This window comes from Macaca thibetana, chromosome 4, assembly GCF_024542745.1.
Source record: "Macaca thibetana thibetana isolate TM-01 chromosome 4, ASM2454274v1, whole genome shotgun sequence".
Lineage (NCBI taxonomy): Eukaryota > Metazoa > Chordata > Mammalia > Primates > Cercopithecidae > Macaca > Macaca thibetana.
The window spans coordinates 47210657-47231792 of NC_065581.1; the positions used below are offsets into that span (position 1 = coordinate 47210657).

General features: G+C 40.4%; 1 protein-coding gene across 3 annotated transcripts in view; it reads right to left on the bottom strand.

Annotated features, from left to right (window-relative positions):
* Positions 1 to 21136, bottom strand: part of RCAN2 (regulator of calcineurin 2) — a 478595-nt gene that overhangs the window by 81485 nt on the left and 375974 nt on the right. The window contains exon 1 of one of the 3 annotated variants that reach the window (XM_050787496.1): positions 10739 to 11966. The exons of the other annotated variants lie outside the window; for them this stretch is intronic. Within the exon in view, the coding sequence (XP_050643453.1) occupies positions 10739 to 10825 (87 nt within the window). The 5' untranslated portion in view covers positions 10826 to 11966. Of the gene's footprint in view, positions 1 to 10738; positions 11967 to 21136 lie in introns of those variants that run through there. 3 annotated transcript variants of the gene reach the window in all.

Consider the following 21136-nt stretch of genomic DNA (forward strand, 5'->3'; position numbering starts at 1 on the left):
ATACTTTATAGAGGGGAAAACTTCCCAAGGCTGCAAAATCAGTAACCATTAGGGCCAGGGTTCCAGTCCAGGCTGGTCTGGCTCTAAATCGCTTTCCCTTTCAATGCTGCCCAAAGTGAGAGGTCTAAAGACTACACCCAATGCTCTGCCTCCTGATTCAGCCCTCCTTCTGTCTCTCTACAGCCCATGGCTGTATCATGGGCTCTGTTGCACCTCAAAGGGTTGGGGAAGGCTGAGGATGGACACATCTACATAAGCAGAAACTTACTGGTTTATTCTATGCAACTCACACCCCAACCAATGGCTGCAAAAGATGTGAATGATACTCTGGGTTTGATCAGAAATGGTCCTGTCATCTGTTAATAGAGATCGACCTGCAAATGAACAGAATTACCTAAGTGAATGGCAGCAACACATACAACAGGGTAAGTGCATGGGATGCCCAGTCAGCATGGAAGAACTGCAAGTGCCAAGGCATGGAAGTGGGACTGGAGAAGCAGCCTACCAGGCCATAATCTCTCCAACTGACCTAGAAAGAAGTAATCAGATTGAATACTGCCTTGTACCTGCCATGCCTTTTAAATCCCAGATCAAAGTTTCCCTGTTTCATGAAATCTTGACAAACTTCTCCTAAGACTGTGTTTTTAGGACCTATAAACTCCCTCTGGACTGCTATTTAACATATGTGAATCCTAGGACTTGAATTCTGAAGTCATTTATTTAAAGACTTCATTTGTCACCTGCACTAGAGATTGTTATGTGTCTCCCAATATCCACCTTCCTCTTCTGTTTATAATAGAATCCTGACTTTTAGCTGGGCATAGGACCACACAGGAAAAAGGTGATATTCTCAGCCTCTCTTGAATCCAGATGAGTCCATATGCTCATTTTCTGTCCAGTTGAATCTGAGAGAAAGTGATATGTGTAACTTCTGGAGTGTGCCCCTATAGGTAGGGGGGCTTATCTATCTCCTTCTTCCATCCTGCTGCCCTCATCCAACCTTTATTGGGCACCTACTAAATGTAGATGACCACGCTAAGGCAAGGCTGGTGCCATGATGGCAACAGTTAAGTACAATGACATAGTACCAGATTTTCTTTCTCCTAGCGTGGTATATGGTCAACTTTGGGAGTTTTAGCCCCTATGAAAATATTTTAGCAATAACATTGAGATGTTATTATGTATGTACAGGAGAAAGAAGATTCCAGGTAGAGGGCACAGCAAAGGCAAGTTCCAAGGGATGTTTGGTACAGGCAGGAAGCGGGGGTTAGAGCAGAGGGAAAGGGAGAGAGGTGCAGAGGAGATGAGGTCAGCAGGACAGCTGGGGCAAGGTCTGATGGGCCTTGAGGGCCACAGCAAGGACTTAGGCTTTCTTCTGAGTATGATGGGAGCCACTGAATCTCTAAATTCTGGTGGGGTCAGGGAGGGGTTCTACACTTGCTTTTCCATTCAGGCTGCTTCCCTTTCCATTAACTGAGTCAACAACAAACAGCAACTTCCTGGAGGCTTAATTCCACAACATCCCCTTGTGGCTGCAGTGAGGATACTTCCTGTTTATCCAGGCCCCTCATTTCCTGCTGTCTCCTGTCTAGGGAACCCTTACCTAGAGAGGTTTGGAAGAGACAAGAAAAGAGGTTTGGAAGAGACACAGCCTGAGAAGAGCTGCAGCATCTCTGCTCCCTGGCAGGGCCTGTAATTCCTCACTCCCAAGCTGAGTCAGTCCCTTCCGCTGTAGGGTTCTGTCACCTCTGAGTGTCCCTGAGGTGAGGGCACTGCTGCCCCTGTACAAAGATGAGTTGAAAACTGCACGGGAAGAGTTTGAAATAATGAGAGGCAAGTAAGGTAGAGTTCCCTGGCAAGAAAACTTAGAACTCCATGTACAAAGTCTACTACTACTGAGGATGATGATGATGATAACGAATGACATTACTCGTGTGTGTTCTGTCTGCCAGTCACTATGTCAAGTATTTTACATACTCTAATGCATTTAGCTGTCACCATTAACCTATGAGGTAAGCACTATTATTTTCATCATTTTGTAGTTGAGAAAACTGGGGCACAGAGCAATAAGGTTCTTTGCTCAAGGTTACACCATCAAGTGGCCTAGAGGTCAAGTAGAGAGTTCTATCCAGGATGTCCCACTCTGGAGACTAGACTTCCTTCCTTCTCACATGCCCTACATCAGCAAAGGAGGCCTCTTTAGAGGTCATAATAGCATCATCCTTTTTGGGGAAAAAGGAACTGAGGAGAATAAAGGCCAGCCCTACATAGGCTTTTGTATCCAATGGGATTATACATCTCTATATCTGCAGAGCCTAATCTGAGGCCATGACCATAGAAGGCATTCAATATATATTTGCTGAATGAATGAATAAAAGTACTTTTTATAGTGCCTGACAAATAGTCAGTGCTCAATACGTTGTTGCTATTATTAAGTTTGCTCATTGGTTATGTGTCCTGTTTTAGGAAAGGTAGCCTGAGATTTTCTTAGTCGATACCCAAAGGCACAGTAAAGTCATAGAAGATGAAATCAATTCTATTCGATGCACTGATAATGCAGGCTATAATAATACACCAAGAGATCTTGTGCTGTGTTGTGAAAGAATCCGAGTCCAAGTTTTCCCATTATGAGTTGTGTGGCTTTGTTTACCTTGGAGGTTTCCTGTGAAAAAGCTGAGTTTTGTATAACTTGGAAAGCTCTGTTCAGACGTAAAATATTATTAATATTGCTTTCACTGCCTCTGCCCTACAATTCTTCACAGATTATCCCTCACGGAGTCAATGGAAAATGCTTGGTGACACAGGAAGGAGGTGGAGGAGCTGTCAAATCAGTTGTATGAAGCTCTTGGGAAACCCTTGCATTTTCCAGCAAACTTTTCTTTTTCCCAAACTGGATGGCATAATTAGATTTTGAAACAGATTCTAAAACAAAATCCAAAATAGATGCTATGCCTACAATTGCCACATTAGATTTATTGAGAAAAGCTAAGATGATCTCAACTACTGATTTATGTACAAATAGTATACCACCACTTCTGATAAGAAATAAGACAAAAACAGTGTTTTAAGCATCAGATGAAATATTACATATGAGTTCATTGTCTTATCTTCCTGGCTTTACACCCCAATAATTGATTAATGCCTTATTAATTCATCCTTAGAGAGATTTCGGTAGTGGAAAGAGCAGTTCAAGTCCCACTTCTGCCAATTAATAGCTGTGTAATCTTGTGTAAAAATTTAACTTCTCTGAATATCAGGAATCTGTTTATAATGGGGCAACTACATAGATGCCTTGGGCTATTATGGGGATTATATGAAGTACCTGTTATGTGCCTTGTAGTTAGAAGAATTTAATGATTGGAAACAGTAGTTGGATATTTTAAAATTGCCCATCTTGATAACATATAATATTGATCCACGGAGATGAATATCTCTGGAGCTTACATTTGTCACCATGTGGGATGGTTTAATGCTCAGCTTACTAAGCCCCCTGAGGTTAAATGTTTGGGGCACAGCACGAACACTGCTCACATATTTCTATAGAACTACCAGAGATAGGGAAAGAAAATCTTACAATTAAATAGCAAACTACCCTATTGTTGGAGCAAATAAAACATTATTGAAGATGTTGTTTTAGGAAATGAAAGTTAGTAAATAGTCCAATCTAACAAAAGCATAGGCATGTTAAAGTCATCTTCCTGGAAGCTACAGGGTCAAGACCTTTCTGAAACATTAAAAAAAAAATGTGTAGTTCAGAGCTGATATATTAGATTCCGGAAAGAATAACTGTTGTAGTACTAGACTGTAAGGATGTGAACACTGCTGTGGTATATAACAATAAAAAGAGAAGATAATGAATTTCTTAGTCCCCTTCACACCCAGGGGAGTTTCCTTTAGCAATTGTTTAGGTTTCTATTCAACTTGCTTGCCAAGAATCTTCTTTGGGCTCTTAATCCCTTGATGTAGTTAAGAGCATGCAATTTCCATTAGCTAGTTAGATGTGCCATTGTAGAATAGGTAGAGGATCCAGAAAGAAACCTTCTATGTTAATGGAAGGTAAAAAAAAAAAAAGAAATATATAGTAAATATGCATATTATACATACATTTGCACATGTGTATAATATCTGTATATACACATATATATACACACACGTATGTTTTACCCAGGTATACTTACCCAAAAGGTGACTATGAAAGTATACATATCAAATCTTTTCTAGGGAAGGTCTAACTTGGTAGACATTTTATTCTCAAATACTTTGAAGATTAACTCTCTATTCTAGCTAGAGTGGAAAGGGTATAACTTTGTACCTGCTCAAAACTTCTAGTTGAAATTACCTCTCCATGTGTTTTTAAAATCCTGTTTTAGAATCAGTTTAGTTTTAGCATTGGGAAAGAATACAGACCCTTTACATAAATAAATTTGTCCCTTTACATAAAGAAATTCTAGTCCAGGTATGAGTTGGAAAGTTTATGATCACCTTGGAAATCTGGGCTATTCACTGCAAAGTTGCAACGCCTATTAAGCCCATTAAGCTTACCTCCTAAACACATAAAGTGATAATAAAGCTTTCAGGTATCATTTTATTTCTTACATGTCAATTCTAAGCTTTATCAGAAAATACTAAAACAAACCTATATAAATTACTGATAGTTGGACTCAAACAGAATCACTAAGAATGCAAATAGTACTCTGAATTTTACATTAAAATCTGTTTCTTTAGGAAAACAATTTTTCATTAAAATTGCTGTTTTGTTTTAATCTATCTGACATTTAGGTTAGAGGTAGCAACTGCCAATGTCTGTTACTTCCCAACAGTTAAAAGTTTCTTTAAACAGATAAACAAGATTTTAGTTGATTTCCCCACTTAACAATGTTATTAGTTGAACACAGTCTACCTTGTCTTTACCAATGTGATAGCTGGCTGAGAAATCTGCCTCTGAACCTTCTCAGGGAGTATCACTTTCATAAAATCATTTCTTCCCTCTCTCTGAAAGATGTTTGCTACTTTCTTCAGAGGCAAGAAAATGTTTAGTATTGTACATTTAAGAATGTTAAGTTCTTAAATAATTGCTTTAGGGATGATTAATTTTAACTTTCAGTTTTGCATTAATTCATTTATTTCCAAAATGGCCTCAATTCTAGCCCATGTTATTACCAGAGAAATAGCAACATTTGTTTTGCTGGAGAGTTAGAATCTGTTATACACATGCCATCTCTCTTGCTACCTCACACACACACACTGCCTTTTGTTTTTCATAAACCAAAGGTGGTCTAGAGATGTATGACAAAATATTATGTTTAATGTTACAGTCATTGAATAGGGAATGAGCATTTTGGTAGACTTCACGTTTTGGTTACTGAACGTTCATTACCATGAATACCTCTAGAGGGTTTACCATTTCTGAGGATTAAATCATATACAACTCAAACACTTCTAAGTTACTGAGTGAACACAATGATTTTTGAAAATTCTTAAAGAGCTTTAGAGCTCTGCAGAGCCATAGGTCATGGTTGGTTGTGCCCAGATCCTTACCCTAGTGCTCACAAAAAAACTTAAGAAATGGGCAGGAAGCTCAACCAGCTTTCTTGACCAACACCCACCTAAGTTTCTCTTCCAAAACAATTCCTGAACAAGTGACACATAATCACTTGTGTCACTTTTTTGACCTCAAAGCAGAGTACAAAGTGCATGATACGAACTCAGCCTCATCCTTCTCCTCCTACCGCTCTCACCATACAAAACAAGTAATTTGAAATGTCCAGTGGTTTGTATGACAGAGAGATTTCATTGTACTCAGTGGCCATGATGTGGTCTTTTTCATAACTCACACAACAGCATGAAACAAATAGACTCTGACTCAGTCACATATACTATTGTGTAAAAAGAAAAATAAAATTCACAAAGCAGTAGGGGATTTTTCTCAGCATGATTATTTTGTGTCCAGAAAGGTTAAGAGATTGTCTCAGGTCACATGGATTGGGAGGATGTTGAGAAATTCTCAAAAGCAGAGGACAGAAAGTAGGATTTATGAGTGACCTTAAAAAGGCCTTGACCTTTCAGAAGAGAAAAGAGCTGTCCGGTAGCAACCCTAATATTCCAAGCATATGAAGAATTACTGTGCTGAAAACAAACTTCTCCTTGTATTTACCCCTACCCTAAGAGCTATTGGGCCTAAAACGTAGGATGAGGGAATTAGGTTAAGTACAATTTTCTGAAAAGGAGTCTCCTTAAAAAAAATAAATTATATCTTGAGACAGTGACCATCTCAATGGGTACCTAAATGAATGAATGATTCAAACAGGTTCAATGGTGCTGGTAGGGGGACTAGGTAGGAGCACATCAGATAAGATGGCTAAGATGGCCTCTCTTTCTACCTACTATTCACTCTACATGGAATGATTTTCTCTCAGCTCTGTACATGGCTCTCTAACTTTCTTTAGCTCTATGAATTACATTGAAACAATGACATTTAATAAACTGTCACTTCTCCAGAGATGCTTCCAATGACAATCTTTTCAAAAGTGCACATTCCTCCCCCATCAATACTCTATCCCTTACTCTGCTTCATTTTTCTTCATATCCCTCATCACTAGCTGAAATTACAATGTATATTTACTTGTTTACTAGTTCATTGTCTGCATCCCATATTAGAATATATGCTCCATGAGGGCAGGGACGTCTATCTTATCGAACTCCTAGGCCTAGAGCATTGCCTGGTAGGTAATAAGTGCTCTACACATATTTTTGAACGAATGAACAAATCTCTTGAGCGCCAAGGGTCTTTGAAGCTTCTGTATTTCTTATAAGATTTGTCATGTTTCCTGCCTGCCTTAATGAGCAGAAGGGAGCTTTGTGAATTCCTTGTGTCCTACATGGATGCCCATGGAGACAAGGCTGGATCCCTGGTACATGAATCAGAAGCTCTCCAACCTAGAGAAGAGGAACTACCCTTTCTTCTGTGCAGGAAGCCACCATTGCAGAGAAGGGGTAGCTCCAGGTTTGGATGCCCCCTGGCAGAGTGAGGGTGCTCTGTTCCAGGCAGGCTCTACAGCTCTGAGAAGGCCTCCCACAGTGGCCAGCAGTAAAGAAGAGCATTTGCTGTTGGCTCAGAATCAGGTGAAGGAACTGCAGGTGTGGAGAACTGAAGTGTTGGGTGAGCCTCAACATTTCTGACAGCTCAGAGATATTGCTTTTAAAACTGCATACATCAAGTCTTAGCTGGGGAGATAAGGATCCAAGTGCTTAAGCAGAGCTTACTCTAGACAGTTCTTGGCTGACCTCACCTGTACCTACTTGTGCCTAAAAGAGACAAGACACTGGCTTTATATGACTACCTATGGCTGGGCTCCATTCAGACCAGCCAGATAAAAGTTCTGGGTGTAGGGCCTGGGCACATTAATATTTTTAAAAGCTCTCCAGGGGATACCAACATGCAATCAGGTTTAAGAACCACTGGACTAAAGTGAAATGTAAATTTCATTACCAATCTCTTCGATCTCTTTCATTTTCCCAAGAGTTTGGTTCTTTGTGGAGTGGGAAGACTATTTTCAGAAATATGAGAATATCAGAGAAAATCAACCCGGCACATTCACACACACAGAAATTCTGCAGTTCCCTCTAGCATTTTCTATTGAGGGCTCCCAACTTCTAGATCTTTCTGAGAACTCTCATGCTGCAGAACAGACAGCTAAGTTCACAGCACCACCAATGGAATTTCCAGAGACAGCCAAATATGGCGGAATTCCATTTGTCTGATTTCCTCCTCTTTTTAGTACTATTGCTTGAGCAGCTTTGATGAAATTTAGGAAACTAGAGTCAGAGGGGCCCCTAATGCAATCAGCTGAGAGCCACCATGGAGGACGAGGCTTTCTATGATACTATGGGAAACTGGATTTGTGGATGCTTCTACCTATTTCAAATAAACCCCTGTACCTATGAAGGAGGCCTGCTGGTTGCATCCCCCTAGTATGGCTGCTTGTCCATGGGGGCTACATGTAGAAAGTAGGGATGCCTATTAAACAAACAAACAAGCCCGAGATTAAGCAAGATGGATGTAAGCAGGTGAGACAGACCCTTTCCATGTGCCTCCCTTTTCTCTAACAATAAACCTTAAAGACATTGAAGAAGGAACTCTTGGCTCCACCAGTTATTAGTAATGAACGAAGAAGACGGATACCTTTGGGGAAGCTTTGTTTGGTGCCTAGAATTTTACATTTGAACCTTTCTTTGTGATAAGACTAATGGTCAGTTTTGAACAAGGAGCACAGGTTTTCTTAACACATAACATTTGGCCTACCTTAATTTGTTCATTTTCCCCCTTTTTAATAAGCACAAAGTAGAACTTTGCTTTTTAATAATGTTACTGCCTAACATTAGATGATTAAATATCAAAAATGGAAAGCCATGTTTTCTAGGTGGCTAGAGTGTGTATATTGGGAGTGGGGTGGGAGGGAAAACATTTTCTGTGTGCTAGACTGTCATTGTAAACTCAGCTGGATTTACGACATTCCAATAAACTGGTAAAGGTAACCTATCACTTTCAGAGAGTGCCTAACAAAGATGACAATGACGATGATAGCGATAGCCAACATTTATTGAGTGCTAAATATGACTCAGGCACTGTGTTAATTATTCTACATGTATAATTCTCTTGTCCCTAAGCTAATAAGATAAAAATCACTACTATTCTCACATTATATGAGAAGACTAAGGCACATAAAGATTAGATACTCTAAAAAAGAAAAAAAGCCCATCATGATTCAGAGTTATTGGCAGTAAGGACATGTAGCACTTATTTTTGCTGAGAGTCTTCCTCGAAAAACCCCATAAATTTATGAAGAACAGCATCAGCTGTTCACCATCTAGCCCTGACTCACCTCCTTTCCCATTTCCCTCTAATCTCTCATAGAGAACCTACTGCAGTCAAAAGGATCGACTCACTAGACTGCAAAATGCTGTGCCTTCTCTCTTTCTGTATAAAATCTACTCATCTTTAAATACCATTTTTTCCATAAAACCACTCCACCCACTCACATACAAACAGCTGTAACAACTCTGTGTCCTCTTAATTCTACAAAATATTCTTTGTCTTTAAGAAACCTTAGGCAATTGGTTATTTTTATATCTATATCATAGACACATATGCCATACAAGCATATTTTAAACTTTTTCCTATACAAGCACAATGCCTGGCATGTTGCAGATCTCCAATAAGTATTTTCTCACTATCTTTTCTGAAACCAAAAAAGTTGAGAATATCTTATGACATTCTGAGGGCAAGTGTGTAAACAACGGATAACTGTTGAGGACAGAAGGGTCCTGTGAAGTTTTATTCTCCATAGATGGAATTATGTTCCAGTGGTTACTGGAAGATGTCTCTTTATCTGGTTACCCACACTGGACTTGAAGTTGGCTTTAAACTGGAGGGGTCTGATGACTGCTCTCCCTTCTCAAATGCTATGGAAGTATGGCTGGCAGGACTGTGGGTCACTGCATGCATGTTTCCATTCTCAATGCAATCACAGGCAGTGCCAAACCTTTATATCCTTATTTTCTGAACCTTCATATGACAGGTGGTGGACACTTCCATGGCACTGGCACAAAAATTGGTAAATACAGGGCTACATGTTTAAAATATGCAAGAACAAGAAGCCAGATTATCAAATCTATTTCAAAAGATTGTTAAAGCTGCAATCTTGAATGACATAGCCATGTGTTATGCCAAGAACACATAAATCCTCACCTGTAAAGCACCAGGGTGTCACCTGCACACCCAACAATAAAGAATTCAGGGTTTTTCTTTAAGTTAAGACTAAAGCAAGGATGGTAAATGATTATGCCATGTAATTCCCCTTTTATTCCTCCCACCACACTATGAACAACTGACCTTCTGTATGTGTGAACTGCTTAAATAAGAAGCTTCAGCTAGTTCTTCTATTAAATATGAGAGAAAAAATAAACATTTCCACTTTACAAGCCTGGAATCTTTTCATAATATAAAGCCAAATGGAAAATAAAAGAGAATGAATATCATCAGAGGACAATTACATATGACAAGTCAACAACTGCTGCCGGCAATCAGTGAGGACCAGCATGTATACTAAGCCTTAAGATGCAAAATATTTATGCCTAAACTTTCTTTATGAACAACTGTTCAAGGAAAATGATTTGCTTTCTTTGCCTGACAAAGAAAATTTAGGCAGCTGCTCTCCAACTTTGATTTCCAGAAAGCTGGGGACTGAAACTGCCATTTGTAGAAAAGCTATTGTTTAATTTGAAGACCACATCACAGGATATTTAAGTGACATGCCAGAAAGGGTTATTGCCCCACTGTCAGGCTGGCCTGGATGCTGGGTTTATTATGTGTGCTTTCTTCATGTAATCATTGATTCAAAATCCCTCTTGACATTGAGGGCTGGAAAATTCTCCTTATTGACAAAGATACGATATGGGAATATGAAAATGTGTCTACTCGGAAAGGACTGACCAGGGATCACCTAATAAAAAAGACAAGAAGAAACATATAATGGCAGACCTTTTCACATTTAAAAATAATATGCTGGTCCCTCTTCCAACTTATTTTACTTAATGTAGCCATGCACTTACCACAAGCATTTCTAGCGCAGACTGTGAGCTGAAAACTATTAACCAAAGTCTTATTTCCTCATGCTAAAAAAGCTCTGAAGCAGCGTCAGTAACAGCAACAATGAAAAATAAGATTGCAGGTGCATACCTTAACCTCCTGATTGGTAAAGACCTCGACATCCACCACACAGGCAACCAGAGTGGAAACATCACAGTCCATGCTAGGGGCTGGCATTCCCCCTTCTGAATTTTTAATAAAGAGTTAGGCAACCTCAGAGTTGGGAGTGAAGGGAAGAGCCTCCAGATGGATATTGCTGTGGCCAGGCCCCGGTGCTGCCTTCCTCTGGGGACGGCTGGAGGCTCGGGCTCCTGGAGCCCGCTCCCACTGCACGCAGCCCTCCGCGTCTGAGGCAGCACAGCAGAGTAACGAACGGCCCGGCTTGCTCATGGCAATGACATCACCACAAAGACTGACACAAGCTGAAGCTATTTTTTTTTTCTCCAAGCCTTTTATCTCTAGGCAGTGCAGTGGAGCAAATTGAACATGATTATGTGCTAAATCTGAACTCAGACTAAATCAATTCAGGCAGCGTTAGCTAGGAACTGAGTCATAGCTGTTGTTGCAGCCGAGTGCTTATGTTTGCAAAAAGCAGGAGGGTGGGGGGAATCTGACACCAGAGTTTCTTCTTTGAGGTGGGGGAGGTGTAATTCTGCAGATGAGCCTCCTGAGGTTAAGGTTTGACAATTCTCTGCCTTCGAGATGAGCAGGAAGTTGAGGCATTTTGCAAATTGCCTGGCTTCTGTTAATTGCTCTGTGCCACTCGGAGCAGCCACACATGTTCTGGGCATCCTAATGCATCCCGGGCATGGGCTGAATAGAAATCCATTCTTGGAGTGACTAAAGAGCTGGTCGTCTGTCATTTAGGGAGCATGGTAAGAGGAGATAATTAGAGGTTTGTGGAAATTCTATTTGAAGACCGTAAGTGCAGACCAGTAACGCTAAAAGCACCCTTCCAAGCTCGGGATTTCAGGCTGTCTCCAAGGTCATTCAAACCAAAAGCAGTTCATGGAAGGGAGTTACAGCAAATGTTTCACACGGGGACAGATGGCGGGGTCTAATGGGCAAACTCACTGATGTGGCTCAGAACTTGTCACATCCTCGGGGCTTGACTTCACCTGAGACTTTGAACACATCCCTTTGCTTTCTCAGGCTCTTTTCCTGATTATAAATCCCTGATGGGCAAGGCCACACATAATTTATCTTTATATCTTGAGCGTTTCACAGACTGCCTGGTACACGAAGATGATACTTGTTTAATAAATCAATGAATCAAACAGGAATAGCCTCCTTTCACATGAGTGACCAAAGAAAAAATCTCCGATTGTTTTTTATTTTATCATTAGTTATACAAGTCCCAATAGATCTCATTAACATGGTAGCAGGATCTATCCTTACGAGTTCAGCTGGATACAATGTCAAGTATCCTTAAGAGTTCAGAGTTCAGATTTTTTTTTTTTTTTTTGAGATAGAGTCTCATTCTGTCACCAGGCTGGAGTGCAGTGGCGCGATCTCAGCTCACTGCAACCATCACCTCCTGGGTTCAAATGATTCTCCTGCCTCAGCGTCCCTAGTAGCTGGGACACTCAACTCCTTAAGAGTTCAGTGGCCACTGGAACACCCTGATTTATAACAGATTGGTAGTTTTCTAACATATGACCGGACAAAAGCCTCCCAATTTTACATGCAGATGAGAAAGGTGACATTTCAGACTGAGAGTAGAAGCTTTCTCATTTGTCCTCATTGGTCTATACTTGAGTCCAATGTTCCCCTTCAACAAGGAATTTTCTATGCTAAAGGTAATCAGGCCACAAATACAGATATTTAGACTGATGAAACTGTGTGTGTGTGTGTGTTGTGTGTGTGTGTGTCTTTGTGTATTTGTTCATATGGCATTTATTTTGCTGTCCAGGACAGTGTGGGAAATATTAAATCATATATGCATATAATCCAACTAATATCGAGTAATGACTATGCAAAGCTCTGCATCTGATACTCTCAAGGATAAAAAGATGGAAAAGCAAATGTCACTATCATCAATGGGCTTAAAATCCAGGGGAGGAGATAAGACATGCAGACTAACATTTCACAAGGCAGGGATGGTGATGGCTGAAGAGGTATAGGAAGTGTTCAGTGGGAGCACTGGAGAAAGAGCAATGAATGCTGAATGCTGGATCCCATGTTAGGATGGCAGGTGAGCATCAAAGAGGGGAAGGAAATTTCTGCTCTGACCCTGAAACATGGGAAAGACACTGGCAGACAGAGAAGAAGTGAGAGGAGCCCTTCAGCTAGGGAAAAACAGATTAGAAATGTCCAAAGGAAAGAATAAGGCATTGGGATGCAAAACTTGCTCAGGGTTAAATCTGGCTGGGGCCTGAAGTATACAAGGCAGTCAGAGCCAGATGATGCAAAACCTGGCCAGTATGAAGTACCAGGCAGCTTTTGAAAAGGTAAATGGGGTACCTACCTGTACAAATGTAGCTAAAATGTAAAGTAATACAAAGGCAAATATGATTTTGAATATAATTGGCATCTGTTCAAGAGGCAAAACAAATAAATGAATATTTTTTCATGTGCCATGGCATATCCTAAAATTTATTTTTTACATTTCACAGCATACTGGTAAATGCTTAACAATCAGCTCTCTGAAAAGAAACATTTCGATTTTTAGCATTCGTCAATTTCTATGGCGTAACTATGCTCATCATGGCTGATTTCAAGCAGTCAGTGTGAAGTCAAACTGAATACAAAGTTCGGAAGACATGCGTGTAATCTGCTCACACGGGTTGTTCCAGCACATAACTGTTTCATACTCATGAAAACGTTATGCCATATCAGTGACAGTTCATCCACAGAGGCAAAGTCCACGTGTGCCCAGAGCCCATCAAGAAACAACAGCAAAGTAGAAGCAACACATTCTAATCATTGCTCTGTTTACATAAGGGGCTCTATGAATTATTTCACACTTTATGTTTAGGAAAGAGCTGTAAGAGATACACGTTGCTGTGATGTGCCCTGGCCAGAGGACATTATCCAGGAAGCAAAGACCTACTTGAAGTTGTAAAATAGGCAGTTTTTTTTCTCATGTATCCTCAGCTTTCCCTTTCTAATTTGATTCTCCCTGCAGATTCCTTCCTGCTATCCAAGCACCCACTAACTTTATGCTTTCCTCTTTTACAATATCTTTTCAAGGACAGCTGTCAACTCATCTGTATAACCATTAAATGACTGATAACTCATAGTATTACCCCTCCCAGAGGAATCCATATTTTAATAGGAGATAGAGTCTTAATTTGGGTAAACAGTGTTTTTAGGGCAGAGTTCTAGGCATCAAGAGCAGATGATTTCTGGGGCAAAGGAACTTTCCAGTAACTCTGAACTAAAATCAGTGAGTTTTAAACACCCAAATTACTGGGTTTTTAGTAGTCAATTGTCTATACAATATGGTCATTTTCCTACTGGCTAGAGAGCCCAGGGGGCTCCCCTGTTATGATAGTGTCCTGTTTCTCTAGAGAGATTTTTTTTTTTTTTTTTTTGAGATTCTGTCACCAGGCTGGAGTGCAGTGGCGTGATCTCAGCTCACTGCAACCATCACCTACTGGGTTCAAATGATTCTCCTGCCTCAGCCTCCCTAGTAGCTGGGACTACCGGCACAGGCCACCACGCTCAGCTAATTTTTGGATTTTTAGAAGAGATGGGGTTTCACCATGTTGGCTAGGATGGTCTCGATCTCTTGACCTCATAATCCGCCTGCCCTGGCCTCCCAAAATGCTGGGATTACAGGCATGAACCACTGTGCCTGGCCGAGAATGTGTTTTTTATAGCTAGGGGCTGACTTGCAACCTTGGAAGTGTCTGGAATATAGATGTACTTTGGCCAGTGGCTACAAGGCCTTGTAAACACTAGACTCAGATTATTCTCCCACCTCATCTCATATCATTCTCACGTTTCTTCACCCTTCTTGTTCCAACCCCATTGGCCTTATTGGTGGAAAGAAAGAAAGAAAGAAAGAAAGAAAGAAAGAAAGAAAGAAAGAAAGAAAGAAAGAAAGAAAGAAAGAAAGAAAGAAAGAAAGGGAGGGAAAGAAAGGGAGGGAGGGAGGGAGGGAGGGAGGGAGGGAGGGAGGGAGGGAGGGAGGGAGGGAAAGAAAGAAAGAAAGAAAGAAAGAAAGAAAGAAAGAAAGAAAGAAAGAAAAGAGAAAGAAAGAAAGAAAGAGAGAAAGAGAGAAAGAGAGAAAGAGAGAAAGAGAGAAAGAGAGAGAGAGAGAGAGAAGAGAGAGAAGAGAGAGAAAGAAAGAAGAGAAAAAAAAGAAAGAGAAAGAGAGAAAGAAAGAAAGAAAGAAAGAAAGAAGAAAGGAAAGAAGGAAAGAAAGAAAGAAGAGAAAGAGAAAGAAAGAAAGGAAGAAGGAAGGAAGGAAGGAAGAAGGAAGGAAGGAAAGAAGGAAGGAAGGAAAGAAGGAAGGAAGGAAAGAAGAAAGAAAGAAAGAAAGAAGAAAGAAAGAAAGAAGAAAGAAAGAAAAGAAAGAAAGAAAGAAAGAAAGAAAGAAAGAAAGAAAGAAAGAAAGAAAGAAAGAAAGAAAGAAAGAAAGAAAGAAAGAAAGAAAGTCCAAGTTCATTTCCATCTCAGGCCCTTTGCACTTGCTATTCCCTCTCTCTGAAAATATTCAGATCTTTTCAAGGCTTGCTCCTTCTTATCATCTAGATCTCCGCTCAGATCACATCTCTTTGGAAAAGTATTCCCCAATCAGCTAAAATTTAAAAAATGTGTGCACATGTATACACACACACAGAGTCAATCACTATCCTGGCATCTTTATTTTAGCTTTCTTCACTGCACTTTTCACTACCTGAAATTATTCTGTTCATCTGTTTCTTTATGTGTCTACTGCTTGTCCCCACAACTAGAATTTAATCTCCATAAAAGCAGAGATTTTTGCTATTCTGTTCCCTGCTGTATTCCCAGGGGGCTAGAAGGATGCCTGAGATGTAGGAGGTACTCTAATAAATGTCTGAAGGATGAATGGATAAATACACAAATGAATCTAAAAAGGCAAGTAGAGAGGCTCAAACCAATAGAGGCGCCTCCTAGAGCTAGGAGTTGCAGGGAGGTCTTTGCAGGGGGATACAAGGGCATGGTGAGTTTGGCAATAACCTCTCATCTCTGAGAGCTGAGTCCTGGCACAGCTCTGTTCAGGAGTGTCCTTTCCAGCTGAAGTGGCCAGGAAACCTTGGGATTCATCCAAATCACTGCTCTTGCAATGACTGATCACACTGAGGAAAGGATGCACTATGCACAGACCCCTTGGACAGAGGCCATTGCCCTCCCTTCAGTCCAGGCAATTCTCTAAAAGGATAGACAGCTGAGCTCATACACTCACCTCCACCTCGGCCGGAGGAGATGCACACCTTCCAGTCCCAGAGGAAGCTGTGGTAGCAGCAGCCAAACGTGTTTTGCTAATGAGCACAGAAGTTCCCATTACAGCTATGGGTTGTCAAAGGCCCTGCTCCTTCTGTATACCCTTCTGGATCACCTGTTTTTTAAATGTTTATTATAGGGAATTTCAAATATATTCAGCAGAAGAGAGAATGTAATAATGAGCCTTCATGTATCCACCACCCAGGTGCAAGAATAATTAACATGGGGCCAATCTTGCTTCCTCTCCGCTAGTCACTCTCACAGTGTGGTCCCCAGACCGACAGCATCAACATCACTTGTGAGCTTATTAGAAAGGCAGATTCTTGGGCCCCACCCAAGACTGAATCAGACACTCTGGAGGGAAGACCAGTATCTGTATTTTAATGAGCCCTCCAGGTGATTCTGATGCAAGCTCAAGCCTCAAAACCACAGCTCCATGTCTTCACCCACTTCCATACTCACTCCAGATTATTTTGAAGCAGCTGCCTGGCATCATATCATTTCATTTATAAATATTTCAGTATATATCTCTAAAAGACAAAGGATTCCTCTTTTGAAATCACAACACGTATCATCACACAATCCAAAAAGCAAGAATAATTCCTTAGGATCACCAAACGTCCTGCCAGGATTCAAATTTCTCCAGCTGTACTATGATGTCCTCTCACTTCCCATCCTTTCTCCCCCTCTCCTTAATCACATCCTGGTGTCTCTTCTCTTCCTTCTTTCCTCTTTAAGAGTTTGCTTATTTAAATTGAGATCCATACTACCGTGTCTCTCATGTCTCTTTTAATCTAGAGTTCTCCTCCATCTCTTTTTTTAATTCCTTGCAGTTTGTTGTTGGTAGTGATGAAGCCATGTTATTTGTCCTTTAGAATTTACATATAGTGAAATTTAGAAGTTCCACATAGTATAATTTAACAGATTTTTCTGTTGCCTGTAGGTTCTGTTGTTTAGATCCAGAGGCTTAAGGGATTCAGGTTTGGCGAGACTCCTTCCCAGATGGTGCTGTGTGTATGTCTATCAGTGGGTACATAGAGTCTGGCTGTCTCTCTTTTGTAGTATTAGTTCCTTCATGCTTAATGCCTAGGTGCATTCATTTATTAGGAGTTGCACAATGATGATATTCCTCCTTCATTTATTCACGGAACACTTCCATTAAGAGGAACTACTTCTCATCTACTATTTAGTTACTTTGAGCCACAGTTTTTGTAACAAAGGCAAAAATAAATACTTGCTTCTTTTCCTTTATTAATTAAAAAATTTCTATGAGATATGGGGGGTCTTGCTATGTTGCCCAGGCTGGTCTCCAACTCCTGGCCTCAAGTGATCCTCCTGCCTCAGCCTCCAGAGTCACTGGGATTACAGGCTTGAGACACTGCACTCAGATTAACTAGTGTTTTTTTGTTTTGTTTTGTTTTTGTTTTTGTTTTTGTTTTCATGATTTACTTCCCTATTACCCTGCAAAGATCACTGAGGGATTTTTTTTTTAATTTTTACTTTTAAAGTATTAGGAATTCATGGATTAAACATTTGTGATGGTTAAACATATTAAACATATAAAACTACAATCCATTGTAGTTTAATTTTATTAATGCTCAAATTGCCCATCTTTGGCTAGTGGGAATCTAATCAGGTTGGCTCCTGGGTCCCTTGAAAAATCTTCAAAGGCCACTTACCTTCTGGTATGACAAGATGTTCCAGGCTCATCTTGCTCATTTCCTGCCTTAGATAAGGAGTCAGGCATTTCTCCAAGCAGCCCCAGTTCCATTTGGTAAATATTTCAACATATTTTAAGATCTCAATCTAGAAGTTTAGAGGAGCTCTTTGTACTGGGTTGGGTATTGTTTATAAGCCTTTTCAGTGGACAGAGCTAGACAATACGTAAACATTTTAAAGATAACAGAAGCCGTAAGTTCAGATTGATCATTCCATTTCAGATCCAGGACTACAGAGATTTTGTTGAAACACATCAGTCTTACACTTGTATCCCTTTCTTTCACACCAGATATCTTGGTTCTTACCAGCAACATAATCAGCTAGTTGCCTTATCCCATGCTGTAGGCACGACAGCCTTGGAATCACAATATTAATGCAACCAGAAAGAGTTTAAGATTTTTTTCTCATTCTTTTTGTCTTTAGAGTATATCCCACAAAGCATGTACAGATTATGTCTTACAGTCATTTAGAACAGCACATCTATTCCACCAACTAGATACTAAGTTAGTTCGTTTGTTTTTGATGCCTAATGATTGCTTTTCTCTTTAATTTTGTGTTATAATTATATAAAATATTTCCATGGCTCAAAAATCAAAACTACAAATCTACAAAGAAATCCAGTTTCTGTCACAATACTGTGATCACAATACTCCTTCTCTCCCTTTCATACATCCTTATTGTTTAGCTTCTCTCATTTAAAAAAATCTTAAGTATATGTGTATATTATTTTCCCATCCTTTATCCCATAAATGATAGTATACTTTGCACACTTTTTTCTGTCTCGGTCTTAATCACCATAAAATGTGATGCTGGAGATCACACCATAGTAATATGTAGAAATAGGCCTTTTCCTTTTTACACCTGTATAGTATTCAACTATTTGGATATACCAAAGTTTCTGCTATTAGTCCCCATTTGGGTTGTTTACAGCCTTTTGCTATTAAATAATGCAGCAATGCATACACTTTGAATTTTCATATTTTGTTACTGCACCTTTGGGACAGATTTTAGAGTGGAAACACTGGGTTAAAAGGCAAATGTCTATGTACCTTCACTAGCTGTAGCCAAATTTTCCTCCACAGGAATTGTACTATTTTTCTTCCCCACCAGCAATTTATGAGAAAGTTTGTTTCTCCACAGTGTGTGTTTCAGAATGCATTCGACATTTACCCATCTGGTGGGTAAAATGTGGTTATCTCAGTGAAGCTTTGATTTGCATTTCTCTTTCTATAGGCGCACATGTTTCTACAAGTGAACTCAGCCAGCATTGCCCGAATCAATGCCTTCTTACCTTCTCTCCAGCTAATTCAGATTCTGTTTCTGACACTAGCAATCAAAATATCCTAAACACACAGTAGAGATCTCAATGAGTTTTCTACTTTACATTACTCTTATTATGAGCAAGGTGTTAAGGTTTGTTCCTATGGTTAGGAGTCACCTGTGTTTCAGGCATTTCTCCAAGGAGCCCCAGTTCCATTTGGTAAATATTTCAACATATTTTAAGATCTCAATCTAGAGTCTGTCCATCACATGCAAAAACACATTCTTACCTCAGGGCCTTTGTGTTTGGCCATCCCTCTATCTAGAACACTATTCCCTTCATTGTGGCAGGGTTCACCCTTCCACAGCATTCATGTCTCTGCTTAAATGTGCCTCCTCAAAAGGCCTGTCCTGATCAGCCTAAGTAGCATTCCTTTCACTATCTCCTTAGCCTGCATTATTTTTCTTCCAAGCACTTACCACTAATGGATACTATATATTTATTTGCATAGTTATCTCCCTCCATGGAAAGCCAGCTTCATGAGAAGCGGGCTCCTCTACCTTGCCCACAGCGATATCTCCAAGTGCCCCCAAACAACAAGGCCTGCCATGCAGTGAGAGCTCAGTGAGTGTGTTGGATGAATGAATACGTGAATGAATGAATGGAATTATTCTGCTTGGAAAGTCAGTGGAGAACACACATTGTCACACAGACAAGAAATAAATCTATAACCTAGGTCCCTAAAAAGGAGAGTGAACCTAGAAGGGAGGCTGAGGCAAATGAAGATGACTCAGGTTGCTGGACAACGGGGATGGTGAGGTGTGAGCAGGAGGGGTCCATGAGAATTCAGAGGGACACTGCAAAAGGAGGAAGAGGGGCACAAAGTGCAATCCCCATTCTCCCCATTGTGCAGAAGGTCCATGCTAAGTGGCAGCTGCCAATGCCCTCAGGCTGACTCAGGGACAGTGCTCATTCCACCACTGCCCAGTTAGCACCTTACTGCTGCTGGGGCCCCACAGATACCGTACAGTTAATCCCTGAGTGGCACTCTTAAGAAGCCACTGTCATTTCTTCTTTGCTGTACCTTTCTCCCCAGGTCCAAGAGTCTTATCCTGCCTTAATTCATTCTTTAGGAAGACATATTTTCCCCTTTCCATCCTCAATATCAGAACCAGGCACATTCATTCCGGGCAGTACCATGTTTAAGAAGCTGACACACTCGAAAAATTACAGCGATGAAAATAAAGAGGGTGTTTGCTCAGCATCCCTATCTTCTGGGCATTGCATCCTCTGGAAACTTCTCCTTCTCCTCCCATATTGGATGTATCTGAAGGAGGCCCTTACCAGGCTGGTCAGACTTCTCATGACAATTTTCCAAATCCAAACTGGGTGGAGAGCACCAGCCCCCTGTGGTGTCAGAAAGCTTGGGACTGCTGCTGCTGTGTTTTTCACTTGTGCCTTTGAATTAAGACAAATTCATCAGAAACAGAAAGAAAAAGTGGAGAAAGGAAATCAAATTCTGGAAGCATCGGAATCCTCATTTTCAGTCACTTTGGAGGCCCAGTGATGCCCTGTCTTGCCATGGGTCTCATTATTCAACTCTTCCTTTGGTTATTTTAATATGCTAACATTATCCCAGTCAATGCCTCCCTTTTTTCTCAATCTAATTCAGATATTGTTTCTGTCACTAACAACTAAAAAAGTCCTGTCCAATACACATAAACAGACAAACCTAGATTAAATAACAAAGGACAATAAAGTGGGAGTCAATCATGGAGAACTAGATATTCAGGTCTTCAAATGACTCCACGGAAAGGATGCTCCTCCTTCTCCCAAACAGTCTTGAGTTGTGGGGGCAGGCATCATCCTAAACCTCCCTCTTGAGGTTCAAGCAGGAGTCCCAGCATGGATTTCTACAAAAACAACCTTGGCAGGGATCTTTTAATCTCCACTCCCTTTATCTTATTAATCTCCCTTTCAGGATATAGTGCTATCTAACTCGTTTTTGGGTCACCTGCTTAGAAAATCTGCATTGTGGTGTGAAAACCTACCTCTGTTTAGAATGTCATATTTATTAATTTATGGTATCTCAG